At 42.1% G+C, this 16,501-nt stretch overlaps 1 protein-coding gene across 4 annotated transcripts in view; it reads right to left on the reverse strand.

The window, feature by feature from the left end:
- Window positions 1-570: 570 nt before the first annotated feature.
- Window positions 571-16,501, reverse strand: part of RFFL (ring finger and FYVE like domain containing E3 ubiquitin protein ligase) — a 30,006-nt gene continuing 14,075 nt past the window's right edge. For all 4 annotated transcript variants that reach the window (XM_008490694.2, XM_030462472.1, XM_030462474.1 and 1 more), the window contains 6 exons: window positions 11,930-12,127; window positions 7,194-7,589; window positions 5,301-5,384; window positions 4,690-4,897; window positions 3,447-3,470; window positions 571-3,205 (listed from right to left, as the gene is read on the reverse strand). In XM_008490694.2, the coding sequence (XP_008488916.1) occupies window positions 3,024-3,205; window positions 3,447-3,470; window positions 4,690-4,897; window positions 5,301-5,384; window positions 7,194-7,589; window positions 11,930-12,115 (1,080 nt within the window). In that variant the 5' untranslated portion in view covers window positions 12,116-12,127 and the 3' untranslated portion in view covers window positions 571-3,023. The remainder of the gene's footprint in view (window positions 3,206-3,446; window positions 3,471-4,689; window positions 4,898-5,300; window positions 5,385-7,193; window positions 7,590-11,929; window positions 12,128-16,501) is intronic.

Consider the following 16,501-nt stretch of genomic DNA (forward strand, 5'->3'; position numbering starts at 1 on the left):
AGCTCCCATGACAGCAACTGCTGGTAGCATTATGCAAACATCTTCCTGGAGTGTTTGTTTTTCTAGAATATGGTGCTCCTCTGTTCTGCTCTTTGTCTTTCATCAAGTAAAAGCTGAGAAAGGATCTTTTAGAATAATTGACAGATCTCCTTATCTGAAGCTGCTCAAAGCTATTGCAAATATTTTAATATTAATGAACTAGGAAGATAAAATCAATTCCAGTTTCTAAAATCTATGTTGCAAATGACAATGTTCATTTGCTAAGTAGCTCTGCTCCAGTAGGCCAAGTACCTGTGTACATTATGAAAAGTGAGTTGCCCCAGTTCACTGGTTCTTACTCAAGGCTAAAGATGTGCTCTCCCCCTTCGTTATCTTCACAGAGTGAGGATTGTACTACTAAAAAGTGAGTGGGTTTATTCACTGTTTTTCCTCCAACCTCTTCTGTACTTGTACTCTACCCCCATTTAAGTACCTGGTATCCCAAGCCTATTCTGGCTGAAGTTCAGAAGCAGCTGTAGGATCTCTGCTTTCTCTTTGCCTGTTGGCAAAAGAGTCAGAAAACAAGGTTAATTAAATCACATTTCAGCTTTATTATAAAATTATAAACCAAACTTCTGTACCAAAACTAGTAAGTCTAACCATCACAGTACCAAGAGATTTAATAGAGAAGAACATGCCATTTCAAGTAGAATATTAACCTTTAAAATATTTAAACTATTTACAGTGTACATAAAGCACATAAATATTTCCATTTACTTTATTAGTTGTCATCATTATATTCCTTTGGACCATTAGTTTTCTCCAGATTTCGATTTTCCTTTAAAACAATCATATCCATTGTAGAGAATCCTTTTTTTTTTGCAAGGGAAACACTGGAGTCAGGAGTAAAAACAAAGTCCTCCCTTCAGAAAGCATATGTCAGAGTCAGCTGGTGGGTACATATTCTCATTACTAAAATTTCAGACATTGATCTATTTTGATTTATATGCTGTAGAAAATAAGCCTACCCTCTACATCTGTCCACAGGGGAATAATCATCTTCCTGCTAAATTCCCCCAGCCCTGAGTTTATTGAAAAATATGACATGAATTTTCACAGTGAATTTATTAAATGAGGCTGTTCAACACTTTGTTTATTCCTCTAACTCTTAACCAAATCCCTGTGAATCCCTTGAGTAAATACAGTCACTGCTACCTGCAGTATTTAACATCATGCACTGAATTCTACCACTACTCTTCTCATCCTGGAACCTGTTGAACCTTAAGCCAAAGGTTAGAGAACAACCTGAACAGGGAAAGAGGTAAAACTCAATTTTTAGTTCAGTAAAACCTCAGCAGCTGTTGTGTTTCTGTGGAGTTCAGCAGCCACCTCAATACTGCAGAGGTTCTGCTGCCCACCAAGTGACAGATTTCTTCACCTGAAGTTCTATTGGCTCACACTGGCAGAGCAGAGACCCTTCCCTCCCTGCCACTTCAGCAGTGCTACTCATGCAATATTCCAGGTTAAAGATGACAATAATTTCCTTGGCTGTTAACATAATCACTGACTGCAAAATAAGATCCAGGGCTTTGGTGATCAGTTCTTTAACTGCACATCCAGAAGCTGTACATTGATACTTGAGTTTTTATGCTGTTTTCTGCTGGCAGAGATTCAGTTTGAACACCAAGTGATCACCCATCCCCCAAGGGAAAAGCAAGACAGGAAAAAAACCTGCAGCAGAAGGTACTGAACTTCATACATGACTTGAAATGAGAAAACAATCCCATGCTGGCTGGAAACTTAAGGCATCAAGATTGGGAGAGTAGCTGTGGTACCAACTGAGTGCTCTGAGTGCTTCCAGGCCACTTGAGGGAAAGATACACCAGTTAGAGTTTTCTCTAGCAAGGCTTCCCACTGAAGATAGCAGTAAGGGCTGGCAATGGTCACATCTCAGACCACAGAATCTCCTCTCTACCCTCAAAGCAGAAAGTACAAAAGAAATTGCTCTTGGTAAGCAGGCTGAATGCAATAGGACTGTAAGGTTGAGCAAAGGGGAAAGTAAGGGGGAAGCTGATGAGCAAACAGAAGAACCTACAATGATATTCACTCAATGATTCAAGGGAGACAAAGTTTGCTTTCTTTCATGTCTCCCCTCTAAAAAAAAAAGTCACCTGTACTTAAATATGATTGTGTGACCATGAAATCTTTACAACTTGTTAGCTCTGTTTTCTGCACAAAACCCTAAAAGACTCAAGCCTTGGATCACAGCTCTTTCATCAAGTGAAGTCAGTTCAGTTTTAAAACACGTGGTGGTGTATGCTGTAAGGAAGGCTGTGAAGTCAAAGGAATCAGCAACAGTCAAACTAGAAATCCCCCTTGCCCTAACAGGCAAACAGAAAACCACCACACAAGGTAAGGCTGGATATTTCACAGTCACATTCCCCTTAAATTTTTTCAATAAAGTCCACTTCAAATAAAGTTACACATTTTTCCACAATTGCACTAGGCTAGAATTATGCTTATTCTGAACACAGAAATCAGAGGCAGTCTGCCTGTCCTGCAAGCATAAGAATTTCACATTAAATTTAAAAAAAAAAAAATTAACAAGCACTAACAAATTTTTATCTTGGAAATTCAAGTTGGTGCTGAGTTTATACCCTAAGCAGAAAAACAAAACTTGGAGATTTCAGTCCACTTTTTTTATTCAGGGAAAAATAAAAAGCCTCTCTCTGATGGAAAGCCAAGCATCCATCTCTTCCAAACACTCGAGTAATTGTAGGATGGAGGTTGTTAATGGTTTGTGTGTCTGCTGCTGGCAAGAAGCTCCAAGGAATCCAGGCACTGTGGTGTAAAGCACTATTATGGGATGAGCAGAGCCAGGCATAACTTGAGTAAGAAGGAGTTTCCCCAGGCTTCATCCTTCCCTCACTTCCAGCTTCCATTGGTCCATTTGCTGATCTCTGCCCTAACTCCTGGGAACAATTTTGACCATTTCTTTCAGAGCAGGTGAGGCTTCAAGGCACCACCAGTTCCCTTGCCCCCACTTAGGACTTGAAGACATGCACAGCCCTGATCACATACTGCCTGCAGATGGGGCACTCGCTCATCCGCTTCCCACACTTGGTGCAGGTGACCATGTGGCCACATTCCAGCAGGACACAGTCGATGGGTGCATCCATGCAGATTTTGCAGAGGTTTTCCTCTGGGCCAGGGAGCCCAGCACCACCTGAGTAAAGGAGAGACCACGGGGCACATGAGATAAGGATGGTGGGTTTTATCAAAGGGCTTCCTTTAGGTACATTTGCACTGAAAGCTTGGAAAAAATTCCCAAGTGTGGAATCTGCATCATCAGCCAGCATGGAGCAGAAAGCTTTGGTTTTTACACAGTTATTTTTTGTGCAATGAAAACACAAATGCAATGAGATTCTTAGCAGTGAGAATGAAGCAACATTAAGGATGTCACTTACCAGTGTGATCGTCAGTGTCAGAAACTGCAACAGAGGAAAAGAAAGTTACTTGGTGAGAATAAGAGAAGCTAGGAAAAAATATACTCAAGCAGTATCACTGAACAGGAGATGAAGGCCTTGAAGGGAGATTACTAAACCAAAACTGCCTTTTGCTGCTGCAGAGGTTCAAGCTGATTATCTGATCAGGATAGGTTGTTCAGCTGGCAAGAAACCTCTTCTACTGAGCTCAGCTATTATTGTGTAACACTTCACAAAGATAAGCAATAAATAGCTAAAGTCATGTCTCAAGTTTTAAGCCAGCCTTGGAATTTATGCAGTGTTTGGCTTCCTAGGGCTACACCTTCAGCAGTGCCTTGTGCCAGCTGCTGGGGTGTTCACAAGCTCACCAGGATTGTTGAGCACAGCCAAGACACAAAGGCAACACTAAGAGAAAAGGAGAAATTCTGTCAAAAGCACAAGATATGATGAAATAATATAAAACCAAAAGGTTTAATCATTTGTGGAGAACAAGCTTAGAGAGGTGTTGAAGAACACAATGCAAGCTTGGACAACACTGAGAAACCAACATAGGAAATCAAAGATTAAATTTATTTTGCAAATAATTTACAAGTATTTGTAAGTTTAGTATTTGGTATAATGTGTAAAATAAAAAATTTTTAAGCTAATGGCCTAGAACTGCAAACTGGCATCTGAAAGTCAAACCAGATCCATCCTCTATGCACCACTATCCCTTCATCAGTCTCAACTGTGCAAGTACAGTTGGAGGAACACTGTCATGATCAAGAGGACAGACTAAAACCACAACTATTCAGCAGTTGGAGCCACTGTCACTGAGCACACACCTGCTCTGAATTGCCCAGCTGCTTTTTGGTGGCATTTTCCTGCTCACTTTGCCAGCTACCAGGAGTGGATAGCTAAAAGTTGACCCCAGTGCTTACACTCATCCACCTGCAGTTCCTCCCGAGCTGTTCTGCAAGTGACAGTGACAACACAGGATGCTGAGATGAAGGGCACACAGTGCTCACATGTTGCTGCCTCAGGGAAATCCCTCTCCAGAGCTACCACACTGCTCTCAGGCACATCCAAGTGGTGGTGAGAGTCACTACTTCCACTCTGAGCTGCTTAACCCTCCCTCCTTCCTCCTCACTTGCACGGAACAGAAACATGCGTTCCATTTCCTTCTGCAACTGTCTATAAACAGGGAAAACCTGGAAAACAGGCAGACATTTCCTGAGTTTCTTACCTAGCTGTTGAAGGTCTTTCTCTTTATAGAGACGGGTCACCCTCTCTAGCAGCTCCCACTTCTCACAGCAGCCTTTGTAGTTGACAAAGTTCCGGGCAAGAATTTCCTTCAGCTGCCGCACGGAGAGCGCGTTGATGTCCCCGAGGCTGGTGAGGTCAGAGAGGGAAGCCTTCCTCCCCAGCACCAGGTTATCCTCTGAGTCAGTAGACTGAAAGGCAGCAAAAATAGAATGATTCTTGCCCCTCAGTGCCTAGCACTACAATTTAAATCAAGTTTCAATAGTTGCATTAGCAGGAATTTGTGTTTGATGTAGGGAGAAGCCTGATTACTCTGAATTCCTCCATCTATCAGAAACACAAGTCCTAGGATGGAAATAAAGCATTTCTATTATTATGGAGTCCAAGCAGTATCAGCTCTTTCTGTATATGGGGCCAAGGTGATGCCAAAGAAGGGTTGATTTGTCTGCTAGTGGTCAGTCTGAATTACTGTTTAAATTATTTTAATACTATGGTAACTGAATTAGTCACACCTCTGCAGTAATGATTCTGTGGTGTCAAATATGGCCTAGAAAACCTGGTATTCTGTGTCATCTAATTCCAGGACACACAAACCTGTGTCTCTTCCTCTGTTGGTGCTTCTGCTGCATTCTCAACTTCTGTCAGACCACCTTGGCTTGGAGATACATAACCATTTACCTGGAAGAGGAAATAAAACTTTTACCAATATCGTATCTCAACAAGTCCAAAGGGAAATAAACTCAATAGTTCAGGCTAGCTCTAAATCCTGACCACTGCTTTAGAAAATAAAAAGCCAGGTACACTCATAGGAGGTATTTCCTGTGCAGCACTTAAAAAACCAAACTTTAAACAAGTGAAACTGTGAAACTGAAGTGCTGCACCTGACCCTTTAGAGCCCCACTTGGTTTTACCCCTGATAGTGTTACTCATCCAGCAAGTTCCCACATGATGTTCTTGTGAGGCAGGATCAGGAGACCCAATTTATCCCCACACACATCTGTGTATATGAAATCCTTCAGTGAGGTGTTGCAGGGTGAGGAGCTGTGACAGCACAGCTCTGGTGACATCTGCCAGCAGTGCAAGGCTCCCTGTTAGACCCCTCTGTAACACAGCACAAAGACTGCAGGTACTCTTCAGAGTAACCATGCAGAAACACCTCCTCAGGTGGGTTCTGGACTGGACAAACAGGAAACAGCCAGTGAAGGGCCAGGAGCAACATAGCTGGAGAATGGGAAGGGGCAGTTGCTGTGAGCACTCAATTAAATGAAATGAACTGCAGGGTAACTGGAGCTGACTTGTCCTCAGCAGCTGTCATTGCCCTCTGTGGTTTCCCTACTGACAAAGGAAGCTGTAATGTTACCACTCTACTTAACTAAGCTGTGACTTGTTAATATTTACAAAGCAAAAGAATAATAATGATGAAAGAGCCTGAGCTGTAGCAGGATCTCATGCAAGTGGATACAAGAACCTGAAATGTACCAAGGGGCAATAAAGGAAAACAACAGAGCTGAACTTGCTGGTGTAAATAGGAGTGGCCATATCCAGAAAACCAGAGAATGAAAAGGCTCTTTAATGATTTGTAAAAAAATGTCCTGCCAGGAAAACTCTTTGCTTTGTATTAGATATATCTGATGAGGAAGCAGAAGGTCCCTGTACTGTCACAGCTCTGGTCCCAGGGAGCTAAGTACACCTATTAGCTTAGCATGAGGCCTGGGAGCAGATGATAAGCACTGAGTACACTTCCCATACCAGAGAGCAGAAAGACAAACAAAGCAAAGTCAATAAAAAATAATTAAGCTCAAATGCCCCTGACAAGATTCATCAAAGCTCCAGTTTTCATCATAAACTGAAAACTAATCCCAGACTTGGGTTTTGTCTTCTGTTCATCTTGGTGCAGGAGATACCCAAAGCCATTCACCATCTCACCATCATCCTTCCCAGCAGTTTCAAATCATGACTTCTTTAAACAGTCTTGCAGATGACTTAAGAACAGTAATAACCATTTCATCTAACATCTGCATACACCTGACAGAGCTGTCAAGATCAAGGCACCAACATAGACATCAAGTACCAAAGGAACCAGTCACAAGGAGTGGCAGTGACACATGGGGACCAGAGCACCAGAGAAAACATCTCAAACCAGTTGTTCCCAGTGAGCATTCAGTACTGCCCAGCAAACTAAATTCCACTAATGCAGAAAGGGGATGGCACATGAGAGTTGGTGCAGCAGCAACACTGTGTAAAAAAAACTTATATTCCTTATTATCCTGTGAGAAAGTGAAGCCCTCACTCCAGAACTGAAGAGCATGTATAAAATACAACTGAAGTATTTTGTCATCCATCCTAAACAGAACCCTTCCTTGCTTTTTAAACAAGCATCTTTAATACCAAAAAAAAAAAAAAAAAAATTAGATTATCTACTTGCAAAACCTTGTGCAGAATCTTAGAAATGAGTCTGCAAAAGATGCTGCTGGCTACAGACTGTACCTGTGGGTGTTCCTGAGCTCCTGAACTTGAGATGGGATCTGCAGCCACATCATGTGAGGTAGAAGATGCTGTGCTGGTGGGTGGGAGAATCACAAAGTCTTGCTGTCCAGAGGCACTAGGATTAAATGCATTCGTTATTATCTGATCTTCCTGGGTAATTAGAGACTGCTGGCCAAGAATCAGAAATACCAGGTCCTCCTTTTCACGACACAACTCTGTGGAAATCTCACGGAGGGCCAAATAGTCCCGCAGATCCTTCACCTTCATCTTGATCAGCTCCTCCCGCTGAAAAGCTGTGGCTCGGACCCGCTGGCAGAGATGGCAGAGGAGGGGGCCACCTTCAGGCTGGCTGGAGCAGGACGTACAAAAATTCTTTTTACAGTCCAAACAGATGTGCTGGGAAAGAGAAAGGAAGAGAATGAAGCCAATCCACCCTGAGCTGAGACAGAGGCTCTCAATGACCTCGGGCAGTGCTCCCCTACCATCTGGAAGCCAAAGAAAGGAAGAGCCTCTGTTCAAGCATATAAAACCTTCTCATTTATGGAAAAAAAGCCATGTTACTCATGTTCCTAGATGAGGACAAGGATTGATCCCATAAGCACATCACTAGATTCTTCATTGTTCTTAGAAAAGCCCTATTTATGCTCCATTTACTCAGAATGAAATCCTGTATTCTTAAACAATCCCCTGGCAGGACAGGAGCTTTCTGCACCTTACTCCAGACCTGTTCCTCCAGTTTAAGCCAAAGATGAAATCAGGAGGTATCTGTCAGGCAGCAAGTAAATTACAGTGAGCTGTGCACTGCTTTATAATAAGATACTGCCCTGTGCAGTAAGAAATTCCCTGCCCTGTGCAGGGAACTACTTCAAAACATTTCTAAGATTTCATAAATTTAATACTTGCTATGAACAGATCCTCTCTCCCCCCCTCTTTTTTTCCCCTTCCCACTTGTTACAATCACTAAATTAATCCTTTTTTCAGCATAAGAACAAAAGGAAGTAGCAAGGCTGACAGTGTCTGAGAGACAGCAAAGAAATCACCATTTATTTAAACAGCAAAAATAGCCACTTGTTTTGAAAATAACAGGCACACTGTGTGCCAGTGAGGTGCTAGACAGAAAGTGTTGGGAGTTTTGGAAATATTAGGCCCCAGATATCTAAAAACTTTAGAGATTAACTTGTGTTGTTTGAAGTTTTTATTTTTTTACTGTTCTGCTCTGGTCACTCAGGGCTCCATTTTCAGAAGTTCCAAGCACTCACAGTCCATGTTGACTTCTGCAGAAACTTGACTGTTCAAGACTTTGGAAAGTCAAATTCTACATTTTCCAATAGGAATAGCAGCAGAACAGCCACATTATGAGCCTTTTAAAAAGTCCTGAGGGAAGAAAAAACTGCTTTCAGTGCTGGTTAAAAATGCTTATCCAGTCTCCAAAGAGACAAACATCTCATATGGAATCCTGACCCACCAGACAAGGAAAAATGCACATGCAGAGTCACAGAAGCAACAAATACAGAGACAAAAAAATTGCTTCATTAATTGCTTCTAGTGATTTAAGAACATTTTTAACCTCATAGCTTGAAAAAGCATAGGTTTTGCATGTTTTAAAAGGTGTAAATAATTCTACTTGCTTACATAAGCTCCTTCTGATCCTCTTTATAGCCTGGAAGCCCCTTCCCCCCAACTCTTTCTTACAATTTTACTGACAGACTTCTATTTTAGACCCTGTGATAGACTTTAAAAAGACAGTGAGTGGAAAGAATCCAAATTTCCTAAGCATTTTAAGATATGAAAATTTCTACCACAGAGAGAATCTCTGCTCAGGCAGACTTGAAACCTCATCTCAGAATTACTGTCTGGGGCCTGCCAAGTACAGGTGACTTTCATCAAACACAAATAAGACAGGAAGGGCAATTTCCACATCCCCATCCAGTTTTGAGCAGTTTTCCTAAACTTGGTCATTATAAAAAATATTAGTACATAACTGACTTTTTCTGACCCTACAATTGCAGGAGCAATCCAGTTCCTCAGGAAATTTTCAGGGCAGAGACAGAACACGTGTCTAGAGCAGGGGAACAAATGCTCCCCAAAAGCAGAGTGATGGAAAATAACTCTATTGACAGCACCTTCCTTCCCTCAGTCACCAGTCTCTATCAGAGGAGCAATCAGAAGGACTGAGGGGGAAAAAACAAACAAACAATATATTGTTTTTTAACCCAAAACCCTGCTTTCCTCTGGCAAGGGGAAGAACTGCCCCATGCTCTGCAGACTGCCAGGCTGGCTCCAAAGGGGAATCACTGAATGGCCAAGGACCTTCCAGCCAGGAAAATCCCTACTTGAGTAGTTCCATGTTTAGAGATCACATAAGTGAGCACAGTCCAAGGGCAGTATTACCTAAGATGTTTTTTGCAAGCAATTAACAGTAATAACATGAATCTGCCTTAATTATCAAGTGATAGATTGGAGAAGTCAAAGCCACACATATCTCTGGCTTATCAGTTCACCACTATTATTCATCTTCAGAGAAAAAAAACCCCAGCCTCAGAGTATCAAATAAATAATTAAACATGCAGAGAAGCTGTTGGCCCCATCTCAGTATTAAGCAGCTTTTACAGCTTTGATATATTTATTGAACTCTGATTGAAAGGGCACTGACAGAAGACAGCAGCCCCTACAGAATGATTCAATTCAAACATTGCTGAAAATTCAAAAGTGTTACTAAAAGGTCAGACCACTTTTGAATGATGCTTACAAACTGAGAGCACAATCACAGGATGAGCAAACAGAAGTGAAATGTTTTAAACCAGAAGTCTGTCCAGAATGAAAGCTGTTTGTGGTTGTTTGCAACTTCCCAGAGATACCAGGATGGGGGTTTGATACACTTGGCTCTTGTCTGGATGCAAGAGAAAATGAAGAAATGCCAACATTCAAGCTCTCACTAAGGGTACTGTTGTTTAGAGACTGCTGGGGGGCTTTTAAATCTTATTCTCTGTATTGCCTGGAGCTATTTCTGGTTTTTTTTCCAAAGAAAAGCAGCTCCCTGAAAATGTCAGCCAATTCAAGGCACTCTAATCAGAAAATGGGGGAGGAAGGAATAACAGTTTGAGATATCCACCAAGAATGCCTGCCACAGACTTATGTCAGCAGAGAGGAAAATAAAGAAAGCTTGTTTTAAATTTAAAAGATTTTGTGGAATCAGTTTGCTGCAGAAACCCAAAAAGTCATCTAAGAGAAAGAAAACATCAAAGAACAAAAGAGATTTTCTTTGCTACAGTGATTAAATTTTACATCCTTTAAAGATGCTCCAATAAGTTACTTAAAAGCATCCTATAAGCACATGCTGCACTCAAATGTCCCCTGCCCTAATCCTTTCAGAAGGTGCCATGGTTTATAAAATGTTAAGTATGACAAAAGATCAGGAAGTTAATATACTCTCATTCTGCTTTTTGGGTTTTGGTTTTGGCTTTTTTTATGTTTGATGGTTTGGATTTATTTTCTAAAGCAATCTAGATTGTCCTTTTGGTCACCAGTGTGGAAGTAATTAATTTTTATCCACTGTATTTCAGTATAAACATTAACTGGACATGATAGTTCAAAGGTTCTGCCTTTCTGAGGGCAGAAATGCCTTAAATGGTTTCAGCTGATCCCCTTTAGCTTTACCTAGCCCAAAACAGTCAGTCTGTTTCCACATCCTGAAGTGGTACTGAGAATGCTACCTAAAGACATCTTCCATTAGAATATCTGCTTAGGAGACAGCAAGAAAAAATGTGGCCATGGCTCTAGCACTGCTCCTGTATCATCCAGACAGGAATTGGTTTTATTGCAAGAGCAGAAAATCATCTACATTCACTTTTTGCTGCTATGCAGAGGATTAAGCACTGGAGAAGTTCTCACAGTTCAGGAACATGCTATATATAAACCCCTTCTTAAGCTCCAGAGTTTGGACTCTGAAAACCTTCCCTCACCAAAACATTTTTCAAGCAGCATTTATAGGAACCACCATGACCCAAAGGGGCTCTGCTGCCTAGTTTAAAATCTTGCAGTGACAACTGTTTTGGCATCTGTATCCTCACAAAACAAGTTCACAAAGAAAATACAATGGATTAGGATTTTGTTTGTTTGTTTGCTATGGGGTGGGGTTTTGGGGGTTTCCTTTGTGTTGTGGGTTTTTGTGTGTGTTTTATTTATTGTTCTTTATTTGTTTGGGTTACTTTGGGGTTTTTTTGCATGAAGCTGCAGCAATTCAACACACACCCTCAATAAACTTCCATAGCTTTTCAGTTTGAGCAATACTTTGGAATAGCTACATGGAGCTTCCTTTATTGAAAGCACAGATTGCCAAACCTCTTGCCACATTTCAATTTATTTCTTTTTAAAGGGCATGTTTTTAAGTAACAGATTAAAAAACCTGATGCTCCAGTTAATGCTCTTTTCAATGATTATAAGCAGTTTGGCTTTCTTCTTTCAGCACCTGGGAAAGCCAAGTCTACTGCAGGTTAAACTGCCACACTTCCAGCTCTCTTTAACTCCATCTAATTGCAAAAGAATGACTCAAGACCCAGAAGCAAAGCCAAGCTCTCTTTTCCCATATGGTGTCCTCAAATCAGAGGCCTCTAAATGTGCACTCATTTCTCATCAGCCTGACTCTCTGTAATTAAGTGGAAGGCAGCTGGAGCCCTGCAGTCAAACTGAACACTCCCCAAAGTCAGCAGTGCCAGAGATAAAGCTTTGGGACTCACCTTCCTGGAGGGGCTGTCAAAGTGCACCCCACAGGCTTTGCAGCTCTGTTCAGAAGAGGTGGGAGAGGGGTAGGAGCTGAACCCAGGGTTGGAGTAGGCTTGGGCTCTGGCTCCCTGCTGTGCCTGCTGCTCCATCTCTTCAGCTGAGCCATCCAGACAAAACCAGTTACAGCAGCTTGCCCACATAGTAACTGAAAGCTGAAAAGAAACACAACACGGGAAATAATCCCTAAGCTCAAGTGAGAGCAAAGCATAAAACCTATATTTAAGTCTCCCCACCAGCAATTCCTTTTAGATCAGTGTGTTTGGAAGTTTTAATCTGTCCTCTCATTTACAAGCACGTCCAAAACCCACACACCCAGTCCAGCAGAGCACAGCTCTGTGAGAAAGAATTGAGTACAAAATAGTTATTACTGGATTTTCTTAGAGTTAAGGGGTTACAGCAAAGATAGATGAATTTTATGTTCCAACTGGCTGGAGGAGTCTGTGATGAAGGCTGCTGTAACAGGATGTCTCCAGTCCAGGAAAGCTGTAACACTGGGTTTATTTTTTGTGCATCAGGAAAAGCAAACAGCTCAGTTTTTGCTCAGACATTATTTCAAACAAAACAGGAGCAAGGACAGATGGCCAGTCCTCAGTTTTGTTCTAAATCTCCCTGCAGATTTACAGGTACACAACTAAAAAGACAAAAGACAAGGACAGTGTAGGCACTGCTTTAACACATGCCACTTCTCAACTGGATTTGCAGCATTACAAGGCTAAATTATCCCAGAACACCTAAATGTCAGCAGTCTAAGAAAAAAAAACAATACTTGCTTCCAGTAACTGATGGGAAAACAGCTCCATCTGAGACACATCATCACTTGTTTAATTATCTTAGTTTTGCAAGACAAATAATGACACACATATCTATATACACATCCACACTTACCTAAATTCCTATCAGTCCAGTGCCAAATGCACAGTTTGGAAGCCCTCTAAGACCACCCATGCAGCACTGTTCCAGAAACACACTGCTAGAAACTTGTGTTTGGGAGTTTACAAAGAAATCTGAACTCATCTGGGCACTCAGTTTCTAGAGCATACACCATGTGTCAGCCCTCACTGGTAAACAGAACACAAATTGCTTCCTCTGCATTTCTCTGTTCCCATTGTAGTTCCCGGATTGTGTTTCTTTTATGTCTTAAAAAATCAGGTCCATCACTGATGGTGTTCAGCAGCTGCTCTCTTTTATAAACTTCTGGACATAAAACATCTCTCAGCTACACTGCCAATTCATTGCTTTCGTCTCAGGAAGTTTTGCCACTGTAAAACTCCAGATTCCCAAGGGGATGGGGCTGGCACTTACTTGGTATGACACACAAACATACTGCTCTGCTGCTGGTTGGTTTGGGACTTTTTTTTTAAAGCTATCTTGAGTCCTTTTGGTTGATGGAGTTGAACTGGGAAGCTTTTGCAGCTTGGTAGAGTTCCAGTATCTGTAGCTCTAGTGGAATCTTTAATCCTACCCAAATCTAGCTGAATTTAGCTTGTCAAAGTCAGTGCTGTCACTGCAGGGGACATGAGCCTTTCAGAACCCACAATGGGGAGCTTAGCAATGGCCCCTGCAGGCTCAGCAGCTCTTCATGTTTAGGTGGAAATCTACAGATTGATGCTACAGTAAACAATTTGTGGTGTAACTGATGTGCTCAGTGCTGTAAATTGCTCTGCAAAGAGCAGCTTAGATCTCTAACAACAGAATGGTGACAGCACAAAGCAGCACTGGGTGGCTGCTGGGAGGGCTGGGGTGATGAAAGGCATGGCAGGGAGACGTAAGGGACAAGAGTGTTATATTTTATTCTGTGATATCAAAACCATCAAATGCTGATTCTGTCAAACACTGGACAAGCCCAACACTACAGTGGCATCAGTTTGTTCTCCATACCCAGCTATCTCACTGAGTGTTCACATAAAATTTTGGAGATGCCTCGACCTTCCTCCCCTCACATCATTTGAAGCTGTTCACAGACAAGAAAAAAACCCAAAAAAGCAAAGCTGCTGTGCTCCCCCAGCAGCTGGGACAGCAAACTGCCTTGGCAGGAGTGTGTGTTCTGCACAGAAAATACCTGAACAGTCACCACACAGCAAAACAGGGAGATTCTTTAGGCCCCCAAGAGCTTTGGTTGGTGTTACATCCCTATGTACTAAACCTGGAGTCAGAAAACAATGAGCTTAAACTCTGTTATTAAAGATAAACAAGAACCAAACAAAAGCAGTGCAAGTCCTGACTGCCACACAGGGATCTGCAGCCTGAAACCCCCAGGGATGTCACTGGAGTGTCCCCACCCAACGTTTAGTTTCACATGCCACAGTATTTATCCCGTGTAAACTGGGGCAACTGTCAATAATCCATGGAGAGAAATGTTCCATGAACAGAAATAACTTAACAACCATGTGTATTAGCTCTGCACTGCAGTCAAAACACAGACTTCAGGTATTATGCATTAAAAAGTTCAGTTACTCTTTCCTTCTGTACCTTCATTTCCAAGCAATCAGAAGTTAACACACCCTTCCTATTGCAAAAACACTGAATTTCTATTTTAAACTACGTTGTCTGGAGGTGTAATTTGTTCTTAGGAATTGCAAACCTAAACAACATGAAAGCTGCAGAGCCAAACAAGTATTCCCAACCAGCACAGCAGAAATCTGTGGCCATCGTCAGTTCTCTTCCTGTGTCAAGGACCCCTGTGAACTGAAGGCCACCCAGGATAACAGAATACACAAATGCTACTGCCTGCTCCTAAAAACTTTGTTTTCCTAAAAAAGGCAGCCCTCTAATTCACTCTGGAACATTGCAACATGTCAAATGCTGGGAAGAAAAGCAGGAGGGAGTGCACAAACCAGGATAAAATGAGAGAGAACTCAGCATTCAGCTGGAGCTGGGGTTTTGTGCCACTGCCAGGAGATGAACAGACTGACAAAAAGCTCAGATGTTGCTTTAGAAGAACCTCAATCCTGCTCAGCTACAAAAGCATGGAAGGGAACCATCCAGAAACAACTAACAATCAGGAGTGTCCCCTGATCTGTCATGTTCTTCAAAAGGTATCTCCCATCTTTAAGAGGACTGAGCACTTAGGAACACAACACCATCCAAAAACTGATCACTTCCATAAGGAAGGTTTTGATGGATGTGTTGTTGGTCCAGATATGGCAGAGCCAGGGCACCCCAAGAAGAAAGCACTGCCCTGTGTAAAGCCTCTCAACCCTCTGCAGGTGAACGGATGCTCTGCATGCAAGGAGCTCCCCATGACAGTGAAGTGACAAATAAATGCCCACCTTAAAAAAAAAATAAAACCCCAGAGCTGTTGTTCTCCAGGGCTTGGTACCTACAGTAACCTCACCTGTTTTGTAAATCCAGCAAGTTCTTTACTGAGCCCATAATCAGGTGTAGAAAGAACAGAAAACTGCCACGAGTTCCTACCCAGCTCTGAAACAAATCATCCAGTGCCCATGGCCACCTCTGCCACCCACAGAAGAGATGTTCTGTGGCAGAGAGAAGTCAGCTCAAAACACAAACAGAACCTTTCCATATCTCAGCAAATTAAACATTACCTTGCATATATCTTAATTAAAGAACCATAAAACTAACCCATTCCTATCTGTGCTTCCATGGGACAGTTGCCTCTCCAGCACTGAAGTGAACACGTCAGTTTGGAAATGACACCACAGGTTTCAGGAACTCACAAGCAACTTCTTAAATAAAAGATATTGACTCATGGACATGAGTAACAACATTACAGCATCAATGATATCAGCAGTCTTCATTTTTCTTGGAAGTGATGCTCCTGCTGGCCAGTGGGAACCACAGACAAGACCTTTTAACTACCCAGCTGAGTGGGGTTTCAGGAAACTGAAATCTCTGTGGCAGAGACTCAGCAGATGGCTCCTGGCAGCCAAATAAATCCTAACTCTACGTTGTGCTGCGAGCATCTGGAAGAGCAAAGGGAGAAGCTGCTTCATCAAGGGTGGAGATGCAAGATCAAACACTCTCTCCTGGACTTGCAAACACATCCACCCACATGGCAATCATCATGCTGGGCTTGGTTTTGGGAAAGGGGTTGGTTTATCTTCTTTTTTTTCCCTGATCTATGCAAGGAAAAGCTAGATGAAATCCAGTTTGGTATGAGGCAGGGAGCTGCTTGCCATGGTCTGTGGGCAAAGCAGTGTTAGGATGTTATCACTCTGCTGGACTGCCTGGTTGGTTTTCTTTTTCAGTATGAAGCTGTGAATGCCATGACTCTCTCCTCTGATGTTAAATAGAAGCCTGAAATTCACTGCACCACCTGTTCAAGAACATCTTTTATGGTTTATGTTTAGACATAAAATATTCCCTAATTTTCCTAAGAGTGCAAACAAGAAGGGACTAGAACAAGCAAAAGGAGCATCTCCTAGAATCACTGAGATTTTGATTCTCTATAATAAAGATGACTGTGTTTGGCTTCTCCTTTTCCTGACTGCTCAGGAATTTGGGAGCTGGAATGCAGTAGCACCAACAAGACACTTAAGGGATCAAAAAGAACCAAGCTCCCACAG

This window comes from Calypte anna, chromosome 19, assembly GCF_003957555.1.
Source record: "Calypte anna isolate BGI_N300 chromosome 19, bCalAnn1_v1.p, whole genome shotgun sequence".
In the NCBI taxonomy this organism is placed as follows: domain Eukaryota; kingdom Metazoa; phylum Chordata; class Aves; order Apodiformes; family Trochilidae; genus Calypte; species Calypte anna.